General features: G+C 35.7%; 1 protein-coding gene across 5 annotated transcripts in view; it reads left to right on the top strand.

Moving 5' to 3' along the window:
- eml5 (EMAP like 5) overlaps positions 1-25,540 on the top strand; it is a 92,807-nt gene that overhangs the window by 50,098 nt on the left and 17,169 nt on the right. For 3 of the 5 annotated variants that reach the window (XM_067367089.1, XM_067367087.1, XM_067367088.1), the window contains exons 10-28: positions 44-256; positions 343-510; positions 1,489-1,595; positions 1,733-1,851; positions 7,457-7,643; positions 7,783-7,888; positions 8,374-8,467; positions 11,167-11,267; positions 11,353-11,546; positions 11,627-11,738; positions 12,729-12,856; positions 15,667-15,808; positions 19,307-19,459; positions 19,634-19,765; positions 22,346-22,434; positions 22,943-23,119; positions 23,760-23,961; positions 24,095-24,221; positions 24,880-24,894. In XM_067367089.1, the coding sequence (XP_067223190.1) occupies positions 44-256; positions 343-510; positions 1,489-1,595; positions 1,733-1,851; positions 7,457-7,643; positions 7,783-7,888; positions 8,374-8,467; positions 11,167-11,267; positions 11,353-11,546; positions 11,627-11,738; positions 12,729-12,856; positions 15,667-15,808; positions 19,307-19,459; positions 19,634-19,765; positions 22,346-22,434; positions 22,943-23,119; positions 23,760-23,961; positions 24,095-24,221; positions 24,880-24,894 (2,566 nt within the window). The remainder of the gene's footprint in view (positions 1-43; positions 257-342; positions 511-1,488; positions 1,596-1,732; positions 1,852-7,456; positions 7,644-7,782; positions 7,889-8,373; positions 8,468-11,166; positions 11,268-11,352; positions 11,547-11,626; positions 11,739-12,728; positions 12,857-15,666; positions 15,809-19,306; positions 19,460-19,633; positions 19,766-22,345; positions 22,435-22,942; positions 23,120-23,759; positions 23,962-24,094; positions 24,222-24,879; positions 24,895-25,540) is intronic. The other 2 variants (XM_067367090.1, XM_067367086.1) reach the window with 1 other exon arrangement.

Here is a 25,540-nt window from a genome sequence, read left to right as displayed (position 1 = left end):
AGCGGATGCACTATGATGACTATGGTTTTGACTATGTGTTTAGGTGGCAAGGAAGTGACCAACAGAGAAGAACTGAAGCTTGTCCAGTGGTCTTCATGGACTTGTGTCCTCGGGCCGGAGGTGAACGGGATCTGGCCTAAATACTCTGATATCAATGACATCAACTCTGTAGATGCCAACTTCAGTAGTCAAGTTTTAGTTACAGCGGATGATTATGGATTAGTTAAATTATTTCGGTACCCATGTGTAAGAAAAGGTGGGTCATCTTTTTTCAGCTTCTTTTATGTTTACTGCACTCTTTAAATTGTTTTGCCTACTCAGTGTATGTGATTTTCATTCTAGGTGCAAAGTTTAAAAAATATTTAGGACATTCAGCACACATAACCAATGTCAGATGGTCACATGATTATCAGTGGGTGATTACTATTGGTGGAGCCGATCATTCAGTGTTCCAGTGGAAGTTTGTCCCTGAAAGGAAGTCAAAAGAAACTCTTCATATAGCTCCTCAAGGTGTGAGCCATATTCTCTTTGGATGCCTGGCTTTTTGACAAGTTTAATCAGCATTATTAGAGATTACTTTTAGGCTGTGTGTCCACCAAAATGTTTTTTGTTTTTTTCCCCTGAGGCTTTTTTCTGTTATTTTCAATGGAAGTGCCGCCTTTTTTAAAGCCGCTGAGTTTCTATTTAGTTTTTTTACATTCGGCAAGAGTTGAAGAATGTTCGGATTTGGGTAAAACACAGCGCTCATCACTATCACTTTTTACTCAGCCGTCCAATCACAGTGGAAAAGGGGCTGGACAAATACCACACTGACCAACTGCCACTTCCTGCTTGTACACCAGCAACAGACGACAACAAAAAGCACAACAACGGAACAAATTCATTTAAAACTAGAGCCAGAGCAAATACTTCACATTATATATACATTTTTATATTCAGAAACAAACTGCCTCTGAAATCAGATACTAGTAACACTTCCGCGGATATTCCATATCATGGCAACCAAATCACAGCGAGGCTGGTGTTTTCAGCTGGTTAAAAATGGTGGACACATAGCCTTAATCTCTTGAATTATGGATGAATCTATTGAAGAAATAAATGAATGTCAAGGCAATGGCTGTGCTCATGAAATATGTGCTAGATTAAATAAGCAAAGCACCTTTACTAATGCAAATTGGGTCTACTTTTTCTTGTGTCTTTTTTCTTTGCATGTTGATGCTCAGTCTACCATGTCACTGTTCATTTTCCTAATGGTTTTCGCACTGCTCACGTTGGCAGTTCTGTTTATTAGCCATCAGCAGTTTTCTTAGTGATAAATCTATAAAGGGGAGGGGCAGCACTTAGAAATGACGAATAAGTTACTCAGGGTTTCTCTGGAGAGCATGATAAATGGAATCTGTGCTAATTTGTTAATTCATTTATTTGTTTTACTTGAGTGGAATGCATAATCAGTGCAAGAGGTGAAATTTTGCCCTCTCTACCTTACAGAGACGTTAATAGACTCGCATAGTGAGGAATCTGACTCGGATCAGTCAGACGTGCCTGAGATGGACTCTGAAATCGAACAGGAAACACAACATACTTACCGCCGACAGGTTTGTTATGACATTAGTAAAAAAGACATTGTTTTATACATACTGTATAAGCAGATCCTCTTCCTCATGGATCCTTTGTTAAATTCCCTCCTCAGTTCTGTGTGTGGTAAGTTTTATGATGAAAATGTGTTGTTCAGGTTTACAAAGAAGATCTACCTCAACTTAAAGAGCAGTGTAAGGAGAAGCATCGTGCCATGGCCATGAAGAAAAGGGAAAGAGCTCCAGCAAGTGGAATGAGGTTGCACTTTATACATGGGTAAGTGCTTCAGTAGATCCCCAGCATCGCACGGCCAGCCATCGTGGTTTATTTATTGAGCTCTCAAAAGTACTGAACAAATAGCAAATAAATCAGTACCATGCAAAGTTTGTCCCTCAAACATAAACATATTTAGTAGTGTGCAGTTTGTGCACAAACCAGCTACCATGTTGCAAACAGTCTGACCACTATGATCTGCTTTTTCTGGCAAGGAATTTATTTTTGTTGGGCATTATTATAACACTTAGTTAAAATATTTGGATACATTTTGTAATACTGAGTTATATAATATAATATAATTAGGGCTGTCAAAATAACGCGTTAATTTCGATTAATTAATCTGAGAAAAATAACGCATTAAAAAAATAACGCAGATTAATCCATTTCGTATTGACCTTTGAACCTGGAGCCGTTCTAGTCACCATTCGACTGTAAAATAAAGGAGGGAGAGGACTGCTGCGCTGACGGACAGAACGAGCAGAGCTCCTCCCTCGTGCGTGCGAGAAAGTAAGCACCGTCTTTGCACTCTCTCTACCTCACACATAATAATCTAAATCAACTGACACAATGCTGAAAGTTCGCACGACCGAATCCATGTTTCACGAGGCGCATTCGAAGAATGTTTTTCCTGAATAACCGCTGGGTGTGAATAGTGCTCAAAAGAACGTCACCTCATCTTCTCTGACAGGCGCCCTGCACGTGCATCTGACATAAACCACACTTTCAGTAAACAAAAAGAAAATCCTATCCAGTGGTGAAGTGTTTTCTGTGTTGACATCTTTTGCGATGTCCTAATAACAGTCGCGATTCGCACGCAACGCGTCAACGTCCGCTAATGTCCAATTCGCAACCTAATGACTCATTTGAACAGATTCATTTTAATGAATCATGACAACTGTCCACACGGTCTATAATGAATAATTTACTCGAACTCTGAAATGAGAACATAAGTGTGCTGACCCCATTTAGCAAGAGTGGTTAGTAAAATTAGCCTTAATAATCCACAATATTTTCAGGTTATTTAAATGAAAATGTGTAGTAAATTAGGCCTACCTATAAAATCAGTTAATTTAGGCTGGATTGAGGTGAAACCCGAACAAAGCAAGTTGTTGTTAGCTAGGTGCATTCATATGGTAGAAAATTATATTATTAGTTAATATAACTTCTAAATGCTACTTTTTAATACTTTTCAGGATTAGCAAAAAAGCATCTTCTCTTACAAAGCTATAAAATCACCTACACTAAATTTTTTTTTGTTTCTCTCATAATATTTCAGGTAATATAACAATATATCAATATTAATAAATATTCATATTCATATTAAATTTAATATTAAATATTTTCAAGCATTACCTTACATTTCTTATATTTAAATTCATAGCAGATATTACACCAGATATTAACAAATTTTGTTAATAAAATCCGTTTATTTCAGAGAGATGTGGAAAATAAAGACATCTTCTGCAGCATCTTTTGTATTTTCTCCATTTTATTGGGAGCGATTGCTTTGAATAGGACACATTTCCAGTTTAGACACAGTGTAAGGAGATCTCTATTAAGCTTACATGATTTAGTTACGCACCTGCATATCTGCAACAAAGTTTATCCAGCTATAAATATGCATGCCACAGCTCTGAGAAGTGCCAGTGTCAGTCCCAAAGATGAGTCTTAGCACCCTTAGGGGCTAGCTATATACCAGTTGTTGTTAGTTCACACTTCATCTTCCGAAGGTTGTCTTCAAAGTTAAGATGATTTTCTTTGACATTACCAGTAGCTTCAAAATCAGCCTGCCTCTCTGACTCAGGATGATGCAGATGGACATCCTCACAGTCAGCTGGATTATTAGGCAGCACCTTTCTGACAGCCTACTGTTCAGTGTTCTGGAGAAGATGGTGACCAGCACTGAGGTGCCTCAGGGAACCCTACTGTCTGCTTTCCTTTTCACACTTATATGGCAGACTGAAGGTAGTTAAAACTAGTTCATACTTTCCAACTTGGCGGTGAGTTGGAGTGCAGTGAAAGACTGTCTTGTGCTGTTCACCTGCTGCTTCAGAACATCAGTATAGAAGTTGTGCTGGAAGCTGGATTGGGTTGGACACAGTTGGCCTTCAATTTTTGTCTTTTAAGGCTTGCTAATCCTTCTGAAGAACCCACAGGTGAACTCAAAGGGCTGCATTTTCAACCACAGCTGAACTGCATATGTGTACCATTCATTTCAAGTGCATCCATAGGTCATAAAATGGATTAAGTGTTACGGATTAAAGTTTAAGAACAAGAACATGGCAGTAATAGTGATTGCTCAGTGAAGATGTGCATGTGCTACCACAGCACACCTGAATCTGCCTTAAGAGGATGAAGAGATGATGGTGAGGAGAATATTCAGATGAGTTTATTCAAGGCAAGGCAATTTAGGTCACTAGATAAAATACCATTTGTTTGTTTCTATTTATTTGTCCATTTATTGAAATATAATAATTACATTTACAGTGCTGTAAGTGGAAATGGAAAAATTATGAAAAATGGCAATGATCATAAACAGTTAAAATGATGTACGGACATTTTTAAATGTATTTACGCCAGTGTTGCTTTTCTAAAGCTCAATAAAAGTCAAAATTTAGAAATGCTTTGTTGTCATTTGTATAGAAAACACTTAAAGTTGGCATGGAATTATCATTCACCCTATCTATTTTCAAATGCATTATAGCTTTTACACCATGTCGTAATTACCATAATTACAAGATTTCTGCTTGTAAAAAGCATTCACATCATCGAAGATATTGTAATTACAACTTGTAAGCTGGGAGTTTTCCGAGAGCTCCTACTTGTACCAGTTAGCCAGACCTCTCTGTTCACTTAAAGGTGCCATTGAACGTTTTTTTAGAAGATGTAATATAAGTCTAAGGTGTCCCCTGAATGTATCTGTGAAGTTTCAGCTCAAAATACCCCATAGATTTTTTTTTAATTAATTTTTTTTAATTGCCTATTTTGAGGCATCATTAAATATGAGCCGATTCAGGCTGCGGCCCCTTTAATTGCTAGCGCTCTCCGCCCCCTCCCGAGCTCTCGACTCTATCACTGCATAAACAAAGTTCACACAGCTAATATAACTCTCAAAATGGATCTTTACAAAGTGTTCGTCATGCAGCATGGCTAATCGCATAAGTATAGTATTTATTTGGATGTTTACATTTGAACAAGAACATGGCAGTAATAGTGATTGCTCAGTGAAGATGTGCATGTGCTACCACAGCACACCTGAATCTGCCTTAAGAGGATGAAGAGATGATGGTGAGGAGAATATTCAGATGAGTTTATTCAAGGCAAGGCAATTTAGGTCACTAGATAAAATACCATTTGTTTGTTTCTATTTATTTGTCCATTTATTGAAATATAATAATTACATTTACAGTGCTGTAAGTGGAAATGGAAAAATTATGAAAAATGGCAATGATCATAAACAGTTAAAATGATGTACGGACATTTTTAAATGTATTTACGCCAGTGTTGCTTTTCTAAAGCTCAATAAAAGTCAAAATTTAGAAATGCTTTGTTGTCATTTGTATAGAAAACACTTAAAGTTGGCATGGAATTATCATTCACCCTATCTATTTTCAAATGCATTATAGCTTTTACACCATGTCGTAATTACCATAATTACAAGATTTCTGCTTGTAAAAAGCATTCACATCATCGAAGATATTGTAATTACAACTTGTAAGCTGGGAGTTTTCCGAGAGCTCCTACTTGTACCAGTAAGCCAGACCTCTCTGTTCACTTAAAGGTGCCATTGAACGTTTTTTTAGAAGATGTAATATAAGTCTAAGGTGTCCCCTGAATGTATCTGTGAAGTTTCAGCTCAAAATACCCCATAGATTTTTTTTTAATTAATTTTTTTTAATTGCCTATTTTGAGGCATCATTAAATATGAGCCGATTCAGGCTGCGGCCCCTTTAATTGCTAGCGCTCTCCGCCCCCTCCCGAGCTCTCGACTCTATCACTGCATAAACAAAGTTCACACAGCTAATATAACTCTCAAAATGGATCTTTACAAAGTGTTCGTCATGCAGCATGGCTAATCGCATAAGTATAGTATTTATTTGGATGTTTACATTTGATTCTGAATGAGTTTGAGGCTATGCTCCGTGGCTAACGGCTAATGCTACACTGTTGGAGAGATTTATAAAGAATGAAGTTGTGTTTATGAATTATACAGACTGCAAGTGTTTAAAAATGAAAATAGTGACGGCTCTTGTCTCCATGAATACAGTAAGAAACGATGGTAACTTTAACCACATTTAACAGTACATTAGCAACATGTTAACGAAACATTTAGAAAGACAATTTACAAATATCACTAAAAATATCATGTTATCATGGATCATGTCAGTTATTATCGCTCCATCTGCCATTTTTCGCTATTGTCCTTGCTTGCTTACCTAGTCTGATGATTCAGCAGTGCACATCCAGATGTCCTGCCCTTGTGTAATGCCTCGATCATGGGCTGGCATATGCAAATATTGTTGGCGTACACCCCGACTGTTACATAACAGTCTGTGTTATGTTGAGAATGATTCGCCTGTTCTTTGGAGGTCTTTTAAACAAATGAGATTTATATAAGGAGGAAACAATGGAGTTTGATACTCACTGTATGTCATTTCCTTGTACTGAACTTTTGTTATTCAACTATGCCGGGGTAAATTCAATTTTCAATTCGATGGCACCTTTAAGCCCCACCCCTGCAAGTGCATGTTCATTTCATGCCTTCACTTTGGAATGCAACACTCACTTTTCAAAATCCAGTCAACAGCTGATGCATAGAACCAAGTCTTCATCCAACATTTTCAAATTTTTTGATAATCCATTAAACTTGGATGAATGTCGTAATATGGAATGTCTTTTTTTTTTTTTTTTACTGTATTTAATAATCTTTGTTATTGTTAATGAATGAAAATACAGTTGTTCATTGTTTGTTCATATTAGTTCACAGTGTATTAACTAATGTTAAGAAGATATTAATAACGTATTGGTAATGTTGAAATTTACATATAATGGAATGTTCTTTCAGTTGTGATCGATGCTTTTTTGTAACAAGTCTGTTGAGTGACTCATTCAGTGACTCACACATGACACACAAAAAAACATTTACTGGTTCCCACATACTGGATCAATGAAGTTACCTACTGAGTGAACTGATTTGGTGAATGGATTCAAAAGATTCAGACCAATAACAATATCCAAATTTGGTTATAAAATTCAGATCCATACATGGAGTATTACATAAAGTGATTCATTCTTGTATAGGGTGACCTATATGGTTGTGAAAACATTTGCAGTGTTTGTGTGTGTTTGTGTGCCCTCACAAAGATGGCAATATTCAAAATCCTTGTCCTTGTGGGGACATTTTTTGGTCCCCATGAGGAAAACAGCTTATAAATCATATTAAGTGATGTTTTATGAAAATATGAAAATGCAGAAAGTTTTCTGTGAGGGTTGTGTTTAGGGTTAGGGGATTGAATATACAGTTTGTACAGTATAAAATCATTATGTCAATGGAAAGTCCCCATAAAACGTGGAAACCCAACATGTGTGTGAATGTGTGTTTCAGTTACAGAGGTTATGACTGCAGAAGTAACCTCTTCTACACTCAGACCGGTGAGATTGTGTATCATGTGGCAGCTGTGGGAGTGGTGTACAACAGACAGCAGAACACACAGCGCTTTTACCTGGGCCATGACGATGACATCCTCTGTCTGGCCATCCACCCTGTCAAAGACTATGTAGCCACAGGCCAGGTACAGTCAAACTGGACAAATGTCTGTCTTTGTCAACAGCAGCATACAAAGCAGAGAGTTTTCTCAATTGAATACATCAGAATCACTTCAGTTCACCTTATGGTCTGGGCACATTAACATCTGTGTTTTTCTTACACAGGTGGGCCGTGATTCGTCTATTCATATATGGGAAACAGAGTTCTTGAAGCCGTTGTCTGTACTTAAAGGATTCCATCAGTTTGGGGTGTGTGCACTTGACTTCTCAGGTATGGAATGCTAATTAGTACTTAACTAACTGTAACAAACTCAGTTCTTGTATCTTAATTATAAGTAGTGTTTCTGAAAACACTTTACAAAAAATGTATACAGGAAGAGTCCATTTAGGACAAACTAGTGATAATTCTGAACACTCTCTGTGAACAAACTATCTACAGTTTATGTTAAACAACATATTTCGTGATTAAAATAAATGAGTCAGGTGTATAGAAGAGCTTCTTTTGACAAAGCAAAAATAGCAGAGCCTCCAAGTATCTGTCAATGTCAAAGGCCTAAACATAAATGATTATTCTCATTTGATTCCATCCAACTGAAATATCCACTGGAGTGATGTCTTTGTTAGCTGTCAGATTGTATTACTTGAGATGTCTTGTTTCATTGTTAGCAGGGTGGAGAGGGTATAATGCATGATATGCATGCTGTTATTTGGCTGATGTTGAGTGTAATCAGAGGGGTATGATGTCTGTCTCTGCAGCGGATGGGAAGAGGCTGGCTTCAGTGGGTCTGGATGACAATCATACCATCGTCCTTTGGGAATGGAGGAAAGGAGAAAAGATCTCCACCATCCGGTGTGTGAATAAAACCTGCTTTACTTCCTTAAAGTTGAAGTTTTGTGGCTAGTAGTGCATGTTTGCTAGCTTGGGGCAAATTATATACTAGTGTACTCCTAAAAGCTTGTATACAATTTTGGCAGATATAGGCATTTGGAAATCAAAGTGTCTAATGGACAAAAAATATTTATGACTCATCTCATCTGATGTCATACACAAATTTTTGTCCGATAAAATGTCTAGAATCATGTTCCTCCCCCAGTGTGCCATAAACCAAACCCTTATATTTGAAAAAAGAGACCAGTAATTTGATATTTTCAGTCCCAACCTCTTGTTTCAAAAGGAACACACGAAAAGTGAATTGCATTCATCAAACTATTTCTTGGGGAATAAAGAGAAATCTTCACCAAGTTTTCTTCACCAAGCAGTTAAATTCTTTTAAATATTTATTTTTACAGATAGCCTTTATTCTTCTGTTATACATCCTCTAAAAATATGTTTGTATCAGTCCATTTCAGCAGATTAGCATCGAAGCACTTCTTCATGACTTTAGCCTGTTTATCATACACTCTTTATCTCAGCATGATCATTACCCCAGGACAGATTCGCAAAACCTCCTTTCTCATTTTCTCTCCCTGAAGAGTGATCTTCATGATACGTTTCGTGATTAATTTATGGAAACCAAGGGATTGTTTCAGCCTTCTGTCAGAATGTACTGTGTTAGTTGTTAATTAAAGTTGTGTGAAGTCTGATAAGGATATTTTTTTAAATGTAAAATGTCTTAAATTTATAAGGATTTGTAAGAAATCATGAGATCAATCACAAATTATTTTATGTTAATTAGTTTATTAACTGGCAGCCATCAGTTTTTATGTTCAGGTGGGTTAAAAATGGATACAAAGTCAACTGAATAGAAAGTAAATACTTTCCAGATGATATTTATCACATTTGTAATATAATATTGTATTTTTTCACAATATAAATGTGTCTTTGTACATGAAAATATAAAGCTTAATATTTCAGAAAGAGCGTCACTTGCAAGAGCATATTAAAAAACCTTAAAACTCTACAATTTGAGTGGATAAACCATGGTCAAAGCAATATTATCATTTGTATTATAATTTAATTAGTGTTGTTAAAGTGCCTCTTATTACGCATTTGATATTATATGATAGTGTTATTTATAACAACATTTAATTATTAATATACATTTACTTGGGGCTTAGTGATGCCAAAGCAATCATTATTATTGCTCAAACTTGGGTTTGAGATTTCCCTATAAATATTAAACAGGAAATCCCTGGCAAACAGCCATAACATTCTAGTACTGTGTTGGCTATGACTTAAAGGATTAGTTCACTTCAGAATTAAAATTTAGAATTATAATTTACTCACCCCCATGTCATCCAAGATGTCTTTCTTTCTTCAGTCAAAAAGAAATTAAGTTTTTTAAAGGAAAACATTCAAGGATTTTTCTCCATATAGTAGACTTCACTGGGGATCAACAGGCTGAAGGTCCAAATTGCGTTTTCAATGCAGCTTCAAAGGGTCTACACGATCCCAGACGAGGAATAAGGGTCTCATCTAGCGAAACGATCTGTCATTTTCTAAAAACAATAAAAATGTATATACTTTTTAACCAAAAATGCTCATCTTGCACTAATCTGCGATGTGCCACGCATTAAGTAATCATGTTGGAAAGGTCATGCTTGACGTAGGTGGAAGTACTGATCCAGTGTCTACAAAGCGAATGTGCAAAGACTAAGTCAAATGACCTTTACAAAAAAAAGGCTAAAACAATGATGTTGGATAATTTTGAAGTTGGAGGAGACCATGGTACTACCATGGTACTCCCACCTACGTCACGCGTGACCTTTCTAACGTGATTACGTAATGCGTGGCATATCACAGAGCAGTGCAAGATGAGCATTTGTGGTTAAAAAGCATATAATTTTTATTTTTTGTAGAAAATGACTGATCGTTTCACTAGATAAGACTCTTATTCCTCATCCGTGATCATGTAGAGCCCTTTGAAGCTGCACTGAAACTGCAATTTGGACCTTCAACCCGTTGTATCCTGGCAAAGTCTACTATTTGGAGAAAAATCCTGGAATGTTTTCCTCAGAAACCTTAATTTCTTTTGGACTGAAGAAAGAAAGACATAAACATCTTGGATGACATGGGGGTGAGTAAATGATCAAGTGAACTAATCCTTTAAAATTTCTCAAAATCTAGTGTAGAATATCTGTTGCTACAGTTACAAGCAACTACAACTCTTTACCGTGGTAAAACACTATAATGTACATCCTATCATGGTTTATTGCTATAATATAGAATGGTCTCAAAGAGCATATACTGTACCTCCTCTTACAGTCTGAAGCGTTTGTATTCCCCTGGCTGGATGCTCTTGAGTTCAGAGGTAGTGCAAGGCTCCAGCGACTCTTCCCTGGGGCTTTCTCTGGTAGCGAGGATGCTTGTGCGGGTGGAAGTAAATAGAGCCTGACAGTGCAGTCACTGCTCAGTGCTCTGCCCGCTTCGCATCAGGCCTAATGCAAAACCGCAGACACCCACTGTCCCCTGGCACTCAGACAGTGGAGACAGCACAGCAGACAGGTCAATTACAGCCCTACAGTGCCTACTGTGAACCTTTAAACACGTAAGCAAAAGAATCCCAAATACATTTTAACAAATTAAATGCCTCTCTTTTTGATTTAAAGGGGAAGTAAGGACAAAATCTTTGTCATTAAAATCAACCCCTACATGCCAGACAAACTGATCACTGCTGGAGTGAAACACATGAAGTTTTGGCATAGAGCAGGTAAGACTATAAACCTTTTGTGAAATATGTGAATCACTGTACACTGCAGATCGGAGGTCACCTCACAAACCTTTGATGTTCTCAGGTGGCGGACTGATTGGGAAGAAGGGCAGCATGGGAAAAACCGAGACTATGATGTGCGCGGTGTATGGCTGGACCGAAGAAATGGTGTTCTCGGGAACCTGCACTGGAGACATCTGCATCTGGAGAGATATGTTCTTGGTGAAAACTGTCAAAGCTCATGATGGGCCTGTTTTCAGCATGCACGCACTGGAGAAGGTATCAGATTTAGCTTCAAACAGAGTCCCTTTCTCTTTAAATATGCTTAGAACTGAAATGCAAATATATATTTTGCAAAGGGTTTTGTGACTGGTGGAAAAGATGGAATAGTGGCTTTGTGGGACGACACGTTTGAAAGATGCCTCAAGACATATGCCATAAAACGAGCGGTACTGGCCCCAGGCTCCAAAGGTGAGGACGTCACTTGCATTTTTTGAATGACAATTTAGATATTATAGACATGATGCCTCGTAAACTGAGCAATTTTTGTCCTGATTTCCAATAAAAAATATGATCGAAACACAAGATACATTTACTTAAAGAATAGAATGTCGTGAGATGATAAGATTTAAAGGGATAGTTTACCCAAAAATTTACAAACCTCAAGTTGTTCCAAACCTAAATGAATTTCTTTCTTCTGCTGAACACAAAAGAAGATATTTTGAAGAATGTCAGTAATTGTATTGTTGTATTGAATTGTATTGAATGTCAGCCATTGTATTTTTTCCATACCATGTAAGACAGTGGAAGTAAATGATGACAAAAGTTTCATTTTTGGGTGAACTATTTCTTTAATAACACTTTTCAGGGAGTATTTCTAGTTTATATAGATTTTCTATGCTTATCTTTCTTGCATGAATCAGGTTTATGCTTAAAAAAAGAAAAGAATACTTTGTCAAAGGGGTTGCAAAAATAAAGTTAATGAAAAACTGTGGCTGGATAAATAAATAAATAAATAAATAAATGAATGAATGAATGTAGTTAAATGTAATTAAAAATGTAAACATCCCCCTAACTCTAAGTATTTATAAGTATTGTGCACAAATAAAATAAATGTTAGTTATTAATGTGTTATTACAATTTATTACAATTATAAACAACTTAAATATTTTAATTTTTAATTCTTTTAAATATTTTAATTATTTATTTTACACAGTAAATTATTTTAGTTATTATTTTACAGTTATGCATTTAAAAATCTTTAGATGTTTTTTACTGGACAACAAAACAAAATTGCTAAAATTCTTGCGGTGTATAGCTTTAACAGTTTAAATAACTTGGCAATTAAAGCTAATCAGGTCAAACACCTCCATGCATCCTCCAAGAACATTCAGTGTGTTTAATAAGTAGGAAGCCAAGGTCATGGATGCGTGTTTATTTATAACATGTCCCTTCCTGCAGGTTTGCTTTTAGAGGACAACCCCTCCATTCGTGCCATATCTTTGGGTCATGGGCATATTCTTGTAGGAACAAAGAACGGAGAGATTCTGGAGGTGGACAAAAATGGGCCCATCACTCTCCTGGTTCAGGTAAGGCACAAATTCAGGTGTCTGAATAAGTTGATAAGCTGAATAAGCTGATGAGTTTTACAAGCCACAAAACATGACCATTTTGATTAAAAAAAATAATAACAATAACTCGGTGAGAAATAAGACAATGGTTGAATGAAGAATTCAGATGTTCAGTTGGCCTTGTTGATTCATTAAACAGGGCTTTACAAGTCTGACCCTGGAGCTGCTTGTCATGTTACATAAACTTACATGCATCTTTGGATATGAACCTACTTCATCCTCCCCTCAGGTCATTTTAACCAGAAATTCATTTTCTTTTAATTTTTAAAATTTGAGTGTTTATCGGAGTGGTACAAGACCTTGTACCACTAGTGCGTTCACATCAGAAAATTAAAAAAAAAAAAGTGTGCTTTAAATATCCGGATGATGCACTAAATTAACGGGAAAAAAGAATGGAATGTTGGACACTTTATGCATTCAACTGGTTTTAATTACATTGTGGAGGGGGAGGGGGGGGGGGGATCAGACTCCGATGATGAATGACAAAAAAAACGTATAAAATTCATACACAACATGGGTGAGTACATAATGCATAAGTACACAGTGTTTAAGTGCATAGTGTGTAGTGCGTCATTTGGGACGCAACTCATGTTTACATTGTAATACCCATGTCATTATACACAATTGTGTCCTCATTAACCATGTATACAAGAACACACACACACACGCACACACACTAAGAGAGCTGTTCTAAAATTGAAACTTGCATGTTGTGTATTTAAATATATTTGTAATTAAATATTTTTAATAATGAAGTTACAATTTAGTACACTTAAATTTTTAAAATTAATTTTAAATTAAGTTAATCTCCCTTTGACTTACATTGTTAGAATATGTTACCATTCAAAATCTAGATGAGAGTGATCATTGTAATCATTGTAATATTTGCATATTGAACTACGATAGGTCTGTGATAGGCCTGTTGCAAACTTGCAAGCACTGTTTTTTCCTTCTGGAAATTCAGATCTACTTTTTACACTTTTTTTTTCTTACAGCCGCACCTGTAAATGACCCTGAGAATGAATGAGTCAGTCAGATGTCTGTTTCTGCACCTGCCCTCACCACTGAACCACTTTGTAATGTTGTGTTCTGCACAAGGGTTTTGTCAGCATCACTGGAGCTAAATTGCTCCAGTTTCATTTTAGAAACAAATAGAATGGTCCCGGGGCTGTTGTTGTAATAAATGGTAAATGGCAGTAGCTGCAGACCAGGCAAAAATAGTAGTTTCCCAATATTTCTGCACTCTAAAAAAATGCTTAAATTAAATTTTGAACCCAGTGGTTGGGTTTGTTTTATATTTGACCCAAATTTGGGTTGATACAACCCAACATTTTTAGTGTGTACTCAGACAGTCATGGTTTAGTTTTCAGCATGGCAGGGAACAGCTGTTTAAATGTGTATTTGTTTGGCTTGTGCGACTTGTGTTTTAGAGTCAGGCACAATCATTAATTAAAGGTATGTGCATGTTATTGATGTACTTGTTTACCTATTAATGTTACATATCAGTTGGTACATACCTTCCATTGCATTGCATTATGTCAGTGATTATTAAGGTGAATTAAAAAAATGCATGTTGCATTTAGTAAGTAAATATGCCTTAGTCAAAGCTTTTTCTAGGCTCTACTCGCTGCTAGAAAACATTTGAGCTTGATTAAATTCTTATTTATTGTGCTCTAAAGTGCTTTTTGGGAAAACATTTTATGAATCTCATGGGTGCATCAATTCCAGTTTATAGCAGAATACACTGTGGGGAAATTGTGCACACTGACAGCATTATTTATTTGAGTGGATTTTTTATTTTTTTTGCAATCAATATACAAATAAAATAAATTAAAGTAAAATAAAAAAAAATAAAGTAAAATAAGGTTAAATAAAATAAAATAAATTAAAAAAAAAGGTATAGCCACAGAGATAACCAAAAAAGGTTGTGGAGGATATTTTATCCAGATGAATTTTTGAAAGTCTGGACGGCAAAAAACACACAAAATTGTATTTTTTTTAAAATCTGATTCAAACCACATATGGAGATGGTTTGAAATGTAATTCCAATCCAGTCAGATTCCAAACTGTCTTTTTCTTCACTTTTAACATAACAAAACTGGTGACGGAAATGCTGGAAGTGTTCATACAGTGTTCAAATGGTATGTCCAAAGATTTCCTCATTTTCCTGTGCGATGGGAAAAGTTCTGCACTGCAACTCGACAGGGTATTTATTTGGAGAGCAGTATGATGCACATCCATTTTTCCTGCATCTGTTATGAAAGCCTCGCCAAAGCAACCCATGCAGATAGGTTGGTTATGTCTGGACACACAAATCTTATTTGATCACTTGCAATTAATAGTATGGACAGTCTGCCTGAAAATATCTTATATTTTAGAAAAAATCTGATTTGCCTGCAGTCTGAACATAGCCTGCCATACAGGGACTGTACAGCATCACTCCATCACTGTGTTCCAGACTCCTGAATCAGCTCTTTAACACTATATGTCTGGATTTATGCCCAGTTATAATGATCTTCTTCATCACTTGATGAATTACTTCTGCCGTGTTCACTAGAAAAATGTAGTTGAACATCTATTTTAAATAAAATTTCTCATGCAGTAAAAGTGTGATGGAATTTGCTAACTTTTCTATAATGAGAATAACTTTCACAGTATGGAGGCGTGTTTGTGCTAAAAAGAATGGCAGGTATGTTTGTTAGTATATATTAAATAGTGTGTGTGTGTGTGTGTGTGTGTCTTTGTGTGGGTGGTGGGGCTGTACTTAGGGTCACATGGAGGGCGAGGTCTGGGGTCTTGCCACTCACCCACATCTGCCACTGTGTGCCACTGTCAGCGACGATAAGACCCTGCGCATATGGGACCTCTCCCCCAGCCACTGCATGCTCGCCGTACGCAAACTCAAGAAAGGTAAGCAAAGGCTTACTCGTTACACTAGATTTAAAAATTCCACTGTTTCATGTGTTCATAGAGAACATAATAAAACGTTGAGTTACATTTTATTTGAATGTGTCCTTGTTGCAGTGTAATTACACATGTAAGTACTGAGTAATATGAGTTAAAAATATGAATTAACAGAATGTACTTACTATAGATTTAGGGTTAGTTTTGGTATTAGTTACTTGCAATCAGTGTTGGGGAAAGTGCATTACAATATTGCGTTACTCCCTAAAAAAAGCAATTAATTGTGTTAGTTACTTTTTATGAAAAGTAACACGTTACATTACTTTTGCGCTACTAAAATTCTGGGATTGCATTTCACTGTTTTTATTCATTCTAAGGAATACTGAACGTTTTCGTGCAAGTGAGATGAGTAAATGCATGTTTAGTCTAGAACTACAATATCCATCATTTTCACACAGCGCACATAACACCTCTGCACGGGGACAGAAGAACTTTCAGTGCAATAAATGTGACCCTGGACCACCAAACCAGTCATAAGGGTCAATTTTTTTAAATTGAGATTTATACATTATCTGAAAGCTGAATGAATAAACTTTCCATTGATGGTTAGGACAGGACAATATTTGGCTGAGATACAATGGAATCTGAGGGTGCAAAAAAATCAAAATACTGAGAAAATCGCCTTAAAAGTTGTTCAAATGGAGTCCTTAGCAATGCATATCCACCCACAAAAATACATTTTTTATATATTTATGGTAGGAAATTTACAAAATATCTTCATGGAACATGATCTTTATTTATAAACCTAATGATTTTTGGCATAAAAGAAAAATCGATAATATTGACCAATACTATATATATCGTTGGCTATTGCTACAAATATACCCGTGCGACTTATGACTGGTTTTGTGTTCACAAATGTGAAAAAAGTAAATTACAAAAAAGTAACCCTTACAGCAATATAAGCCATGCTTAGGGCAACTACTATGATGTAACAAGGAGAAATAACTATGGCCAAATATAGTTAAGCTTGTTGTTCACTGACATACATTCTAAGCACAAATGCATTACCGTCTACAAACAGCCCCTCTGTCTGATTATAAATAGCTCCTTATCTATGAACTCGCCTTGTGATTTGTATTCCAAGCTTGGCCTTTACATGCTTGACCTCGTTATGCTTCAGAAACTCAATTTGCATTGAAAAATATAACTTAAGTGAAGAACACTCAGCATGCAAATTAGCCTTAGAGCATATTGATTGCCTGAGGGCAGAATCTCTAAAGGGAATGGTTGCAATACATTTTGTACAACTCATCCATGGAATACCATATAGACCAGTGATTTAATCAAATAAAGCTTGATAGGCCAAATCCTTAAGATGAGCTATCAACTCTTCATCAATCCTAATTAAATTATATTATGATGGTCATCCTTAGAGTACACTGGGTCTTTGCATATTTACTTTAATGAATAATGATAACTTACTTGACAATGATCAGAGGATTGTGTAATGGGTTCAAGAGATTCACCTAACAAATCACCTTTATGTATCCTCATATTGTTCCAGATATTTTCTGCAGAAAAAAAAAACTGAATGTTCATAATGTTCTTTTGAAATAAAGTTTAATAAATGTAGACCATTTAACTTTTTGTGAAAAACAGACTGCTATTTGTACTTCACTTGTTGCAATCAGTCATGTGGCATGTGAAAACCAGTGGCTACAAGCTTGGCTGGTATTTTCATTAGGGATTAAAGATTATTAGTATTTTTATGTAGTGTTTTAATGTTTCGCCAATCATTATTACATTTTTTGGTCTTTAGCTACCCGGATCTATATCTAACACGGATGGTTCTCTAACTGCTGCAACAGTATCTCACCTGATATTTTAATAACAATTACAAAGAAATAAAAAAAAAAAGCATATAAAGCAACTTTCAATTTGAGCAGATGATTTTACCATCATCACTGTCATCATCATAACTCATTTGCCCAGTACATTCAGCATCTAGCTCATATTCACAAGCTCAGGCATATACTTATGTATTCTTTTGTTTTATGCCTGCGGTAGTTATGAGTGAAATATCATGTCATTGTTGTGTATCATACATTGCCACCTTGAGGAATAATGGTGAGCAGCACTTGTTGAGTCATCAGAAATTCAATTAATGTTGCACAGAATTTTTTTTTTACTTGCACTATTACATACCTCAGGTCGTTAGTGACCCTATACACTTTTTACAAAAAATTAATTAGAAAACATACGGAAGAGAATTAGGGCCAAGCAATAATAAAAAAATAAAACCATCTTGAGATTAAAGTTGTTAAATTTTGAGAAAAAAATACTTAAATTTCAAGAAAAAAGTTGAGATAAAATGTTGAGAATAAAGTCATTAAATTACGAGAAAAAATTTGTTAAAATACAAGAACAAATTCATTAAATTACGAATTTGTTCTCATAATTTAATGAATTTGTTCTCATAATCTAACGAATTTTTTCTTGAAATTTAACGAATTTGTTCTCATAATTTAATGACTTTATTCTCAACATTTTATCTCGACTTTTTTTCTCAAAATTTAACGAGTTTTTTCTCGTAATTTAATGAGTTTATTCTCAACATTTTATTTAGACTTTTTTCTTGAAATTTAACAACTTTAATCTCGAGATGGTTTTATTTTTTTATTATTGCTTAGCCCTTATCCTCTTCCGTAAAAACAGGAATTATTTTATAATTTTATTTTTTTCTTGTTATTTTGTTTTTAATAAATAGATTGATGAATACTAAGAAGGTTGATGTCTAACTTAAAAAAATGAATGAGAGGGAGAGTAGTGAACGAAGTCCTCGGTGGTTTAAGGGTTAAAAGGATTGTTCACATTATTTACTCACTCGCGTGATGTTTTGATGTTGTAAAGAATGTTGATAAAAAAATTTTGGTTACCATTGTCTTCCATTGCATGGATGGGGAAAAAAATTCTCAAATTAACTTATCATATGCTCCTCGGAAGAAAGAAAGTCATACAGATTTGAAACCACATCAGGGTGAGTAAATGATGACAGAATTTTCCCTTTAATTTAATGTTATGGCCGTTATTATATTTTTATCTTATGGTTGATATTAAAATTCTATAATAATTTGTCAAATAGTTTAGATAGTAAAAAAAATTAAACATTAACTAAAATCAATCATTTTAATGCTACACACGAATTTAGCCATCACAACATTCTAATGTACAATATGAAAAATTATACATTTTGAATTTTTCTGAAGATTACATTTAACGGTGTATTCAAATGTTTTTAAGACTAACATTAAGTGAACATTAGATGTCAGCAAAGGGAATATAAATGTAAACATAGTAGCATGCAGAATACTTTTGCTTACTTTTTCGACATTGATTCATAAGCAGCTATAAAGAGAACCAGTCTTTTCAGCTGTCATGATAGATTTTTAACATCAAAATGCTTGACGTGACATGGAATTTAACCTTTATAACTTTGTGCAGGTGGGCGTTGTTGCTGCTTCTCCCCAGATGGGAAAGCTCTGGCTGTGGGCCTCAATGATGGCTGCTTCCTCATCGTCAACGCAGACACTCTAGAAGACCTAGTGTCATTTCATCACCGCAAAGACATCATATCAGAAATCCGCTTCTCTCCTGGTTAGTTAACACACTCATTTCAGTACACAAGACTGATACAGAGAGTATGAACTATTTATGTACCTTCACATACGCTAATGTAATTAATGAATATTTGCAGGAATGTGTTAACATATTAATGAGAACGTGAGATCTGGGTCACGATAAGAGCTCAAATCTGATTTTTTATTACAGTAACAGGCAAGTATTTGGCTGTGGCATCAGGTGATAGCTTTGTGGATATTTACAATGTGATGAACAGCAAGAGGGTTGGTGTGTGCAAAGGATCCATGAACTACATCACCCATCTGGACTGGGACAAGAGAGGTGAGAGAGATAAAAGGCACAGCGGCTGTATTTCAAAGAGAGGATGAGTCAAGGGACCTTCACACTGACAGAGTTTTGACAGCAACAAAGTGACCAGAAGTCATTCATCGTCACTAAGAGTAGGGGATTTCAGGCAATGAGCGATAGAAACAGAGGCAATGTGTCTGGTGATGAAAGACTAGCTGAGGTTAACTTTAAGTAGTTATGCAATGTGGCGACTAGTGGAAATAAAGACATTGGAGTTCTTTTTGATCTGTGTCCTGGTAGATTTGAGTGTAGGCAAGATGGAAAACCATGTCAGAAAGGGTTAGGGGGTTAATCCAAACCTCTCCATATACATTGTATTGCATGAAGCTGCCTTCTTGTCATTTCTGACTTATAACAAAAAACAGAGAAATTTCTAAATGTGACAGGGTGTACAGCAAACAAGCTAAAAAAACCCAGAACTAAGTTTTTATAAGCTGCCGACCCAAAAAAAAAAAAAAAAAAGCATTTAAGGACACAAAAGTGGGTGCAGGCAATTGAGATAGAGCGTAACGTGTCACATTACTACGCCCACTGGAGGGGAACGTAATCGGCGACAGAAAATATAATATATAAAACTGACATTTGGATATTTGATTAACCATTGACAAAATGTTCACTGCACACATAGGCATAATGAGGCTGTGTCAGGATCCCACAATTTACCCATTCTTCCTGCTGATGCTTCACGTCTTATTGCCTTTATCCACTTTTGTCTCCTTAAAGGCTGGCTTTTACGGTTCGGTAGCTTATAATAACTTAGCTCTGGGTTTTTTAGCTTATTTGCTGTACACCCTGTCACACAGCAGCTTTTAGGCATTGTTTCTCTTTTGTTAGAAGCAAGAAAGGAGGCAGCTTCACGCAATACAAAGTCAATGGAGAGGGTTGGATTGTTTTCCCCTCGGTGTGGGTGTGGCCTAAAAACGCTCCGTCTCTATAAGTCATTGGTTATGAAATCAAATAAAATATATGAGGATTTTGGCCTTCTGAAAATAAAACCTTAACTACACTCTACACTCTAAACTACGGAAGAGGATTAGGGCCAAGCAATAATAAAAAAATAAAACCATCACGAGATTAAAGTTGTTAAATTTCGAGAAAAAACTTGTTCAATTTCGAGTAAAAAGTTGAAATAAAATGTTGAGAATAAACTCATTAAATTACGAGAAAAAACAAGTTAAATTTTAAGAAAAAAGTCGAGATAAAATTTTGAGAATAAAGTAATTAAATTACGAGAAAAAAATTGTTAAATTACGAGAACAAATTCTTTAAATTATGAGAAAAATGTTGTTAAATTTCAAGAAAAAAGTCAAGATAAAATGTTGAGAATAAAGTCATTAAATTACAAGAAAAAAAGTAGTTAAATCATGAGAACAAATTCGTAATTTAACGACTTTATTCTCAACATTTTATCTCGACTTTTTTCTCGAAATTTAACAACTTTAATCTTGAGATGGTTTTATTTTTTTATTATTGCTTGGCCCTAATCCTCTTCCGTACTAAACCTTAACTACACTCTACATTTATTTTTTTTTTATGTATAGAAAATTTATATATATACCAGAATTGATACATGTATATATCATGGGAAAATCTGTCCTTTTTTTGTGTGTGTGAAAGCTCTGAAAACTCCCACTATAATGTAATTTCCACCATATTTCAAAAGATGAATTGTGTGTGACAACATTCTGTGAAATTACATTTTCTAAAATTTTTGGAACAAACTGGCTGACTACTTTGTCTTAATAAGGCTAATGTTACATCTAGCATTTTATGTACCCAAAATACTTCACATTTAATAACATTTTCACACTTTTTGCATAATTTGACAATATTACAACTTAATTGGAAATGACACACAGTAAAATATTCTGCTTACAAAGGATATTTAGCTTGATTGTTCTTTGATTTATTTTTTCATCCCAAGTTCTTCATTGACACCGTTGTCTCCTTGGTAAAGTACACCGACTTCAGAAAAATCTAATTAAGGGCACAGTTGTTTACTGTAGTGGAAATAATGCCACAGCTGAAGTCTACTGACAGTGTAGCCACATGATAACCTGTCAGGTCACCCCCTTCAGGAGTGAAACTGCTTCCCTACTAATAAGGCTTAATATGAAGTTCATGTAAACAAGCACATAGATTCATAAAGACCTTATGTAGCCTCACCATGTCTTCCGGTTTGTATTTCCACAGCATGAAGGTAACATCTTACAGCTTTATAAATGAACCGCTCATTTTAAAATCTTCCCGATCTACTGACTTTTGTTATGACATCCACTTCAAACATTACAATGCTCGTGATAACTTTCGTTAACTCTACAATAAGTACATCCATTTTACCAGCGTCAGCAATGCCATAGAAATATACAGAGCTACCGCAAAAACAGAATTCTAAAGATGGCTGTACACTTGTTTCTCTGCCGCAAAAGGTCTATAGTAACTCTACATATAATCACAAACTGCAGGTTGTTCATACTGAATTCATATTTTTTGAGATTGTCATTGCTTAACTTTGTTACATCGCAGCATCTCTCTTCTGTTGTCTTGTATTAGGGAAGCTTTTGCAGGTCAACACATCGGTGAAGGAGCAGCTATTTTTTGAGGCCCCTCGTGGGAAGAAGCAAACCATTCCTGCCACAGAGGTATGGATCTTGAACATCTCACTGTGTGTCACCCTGCGAGGGGAAGGGCACTCTTTAGGGCAAGAACATGGCCCACTTTTCATTAGCTTGACTCTAAATTTGGAGGCAGGGAATTAGGCCGTGCTTAAGGCCATGGTACGTTGGGACAGACAGTGAACGCTTACCTTAATAACTTAAGATTTAGTAAGAGCTGGAAGCCCTTCAATGTTTCTGATCACCTGCCTTCAGCTAAGTGCACAGCTTCTGTAAGCATTTTGGCCAGTCTCTGTTGGACTGAGTTGGATTTTAATATCCAAATGAGTGCTGCCAATTCATTTTCATTAAAAGTGTTGCTCAATTCTTCAGCTTTAAAGCATAAACTCTATATATTGGTTAAAAAATATTGTTCTAATTAGGGAAAGACATGGCAAAGACACAAGCAATTAAATTTTTTCATGAAAATGTTTAACTTTTTACTGGCCGTTTTGAGATTAATCAGAAGATTCCATGCTGCCTTTTTCTTCCTCAGGTGGACAAGATCGACTGGAGCACATGGACGTGTGTGCTTGGAAGTTCTTGTGAGGGAATTTGGCCTGTGGTCAGTGAAGTTACTGAAGTTACGTCCGCATGTCTTAGCAATGACAAGAAGTTGTTAGCGACTGGGGATGACCTTGGATATGTCAAGCTCTTCAAATATCCAGTCAAGGTTAAGATGTTTTTTATTTATTGATTATTACTATCACTCATACTAAGGGGATAGTTCACTCAACAATTAAAATTTTCTCATTTACTCTCATGTTTTTCCAGAACTTTGACTTTCTTTTCTTTATATATATAGTATATATAGTAGTCAACATTTGAAGTGGAACAAAACCTTTCATCAAAGTTAAAGTTCCTAAAACCTTCTTCTTAGGACAACTTAGTTCTTAGGACAACTTTGATGAACTTTTTCGATCCACTTCAAATGACTGCTGTATATATTTTTAAATCTGTGGAACACACAAAAAAAATTTATTTGTTTTTTGACTATACATTGAAAGTCATTGAGGTTCAGTGTTGTTTTGAACTCTACTGACTTTCATTGTAGGGGCAAAAACAGTTAAAGTGCACCACCTGTGCTATTATGGCTCAAATCAAATTGTAATGTTATTTATTGTATCTTTTTTTTTATCCAAATTTTTTTGTTCTCAAAGACAAAAAGATTCATACAAAGTAAAAACAATATTTATTATAAAACCATGTTCTTAATCAATATACTTTCTCAAAACATAAGGCAAAATGTAACTTATTATAGGTAAGTTAACTTTTTTGGATTTTTATAACTTATTTTTTCATGATCTGAATAGGGAAAATATGCCAAGTTTAAACGGTACTTGGCCCACAGTACCCATGTGACTAATGTGCGCTGGTCACATGATGACTCTTTGCTGGCAACCGTCGGTGGCTCTGACACCTGTCTGATGATCTGGAGCCATGAGACCGAGGGCTGCCGAGAGGCCAGACAGTGTGACAGCGAAGAGTCAGACATTGAGAGTGAAGATGATGGAGGTAAAAAAGATCATTCATCACTGCCATTCACTGCCATCTAGATTTAAAGAGGGAAGCCATCCATCATATGAAAAAATGTTCATGTAAATGCCATATGTCAAGATTTAAAAGTAAGTTGTCTCTCTTTCTGTAGGGTATGACAGTGATGTAACTCGGGAGAATGAGATTATATATGTAATCAAGGCCTTATCCACAAACATGCGACCCATGACGGGGGTCAAGCCCCACTTCCAACAGAAGGAACCATCGGTAGACGAAAGGTAGGTTAGGAATGACACTGCAAGACAATTCTGTAATATAATGTTACAGTAAGTTCAAACAGTAAGGACGAACAACTTTGGATGGAGCACGGATTTCACTTTTTTCATCACTTTGTCTTTCTTTAATAGCTTAAGGAATTAGTTACACTTTATTTCGATGGTACACTTTAGACACTCTACTAACTATAAGTAACTTTGCAACTACATGTCAACTAACTCTCATTAGAGTATTAGTAGACTGTTAGTGTAGGGATACGATGACATATAGTTGCAAAGTTGCTTATAGTCAGTAGAATGTCTGTTGGGTAATCATCAAAATAAAGTGTTAGCAGATATTAAGCAGACAGTCTACTAATACTCTGATGAGAGTTAATTGACGTAGTAGGTTTCAAATAAGCATTTATATTGGGATGCAACAGATAGATACATAGACTGATTGATTGATTGATTGAGAATAGTTGTGTCACTGCTAAAATTATGATATAGACCATGGTGACCAGGGTCCACTAGAGGCTCTTTTAAGTATTACAATTATTGAGTGTAAATTCATGGAACTCTTCGGCTTTGAGTGACATGCTACCCTCATGTCTGTCTTTTCCAATTTTCCTCACTCCTCTGTCTGTCTCTGAACTCCACTCCTCTCTCTCACCATGTGAAGGCAGGGCGTAGTCAGGTAAGAAGATCAATAAAACGTGTAATATGTTCAGAAAATAACCAGTTTCATGTGCCTCCTCCTCTCATGCTCTTTGGATGTTTGCTAAGCCGCATGGCAACAGCCATCATATCCATAAACCCACTTACCTTTACCTGAACTGAATCATAAAACCGCATGTCGCTCAGTTTTTGCTCTTATTTTACATTCGGATTGCTTTAAAAGCACGTAATTTTAGTCTTAAATTAGAGTAGATGGCACAGTATTACGTTAAGTGCTTTGCTGGCAGATATTTTGTCATTGCTTTGAAGCGACTTTATCACTGCTCTCCACTGCTAATTATTTAAAGAGTAATGCTGCCTCTTTGGCTGCTGGGATATTTGCTCATGCTTTGCTCCCTGCATTCTCTCTCAAGACGATTAAAGGATTAGTTCACCCAAAAATGACAATTCTAGCATCATTTACCCTCATGCTGTTTCAAACATTACTTTCTTCCATGTAAGACAAGGAGAAATTTAAAATAATGTAGTTGATCACTTAGACTCTAGTATCCCCACCACCCTACATAGAACAAATGGTTTGGAAAATGGATGGATGGATGGATGGATGGATGGATGGATGGATAGTTTGTCACTCTTTTTAATGCAATGACAATAAATGTGGACTG

Source organism: Chanodichthys erythropterus, chromosome 18 (genome assembly GCF_024489055.1).
Source record: "Chanodichthys erythropterus isolate Z2021 chromosome 18, ASM2448905v1, whole genome shotgun sequence".
Lineage (NCBI taxonomy): Eukaryota > Metazoa > Chordata > Actinopteri > Cypriniformes > Xenocyprididae > Chanodichthys > Chanodichthys erythropterus.
The sequence above is the reverse complement of the archived record's forward strand: the minus strand, read 5'-3'. Positions and strand labels throughout refer to the sequence as shown.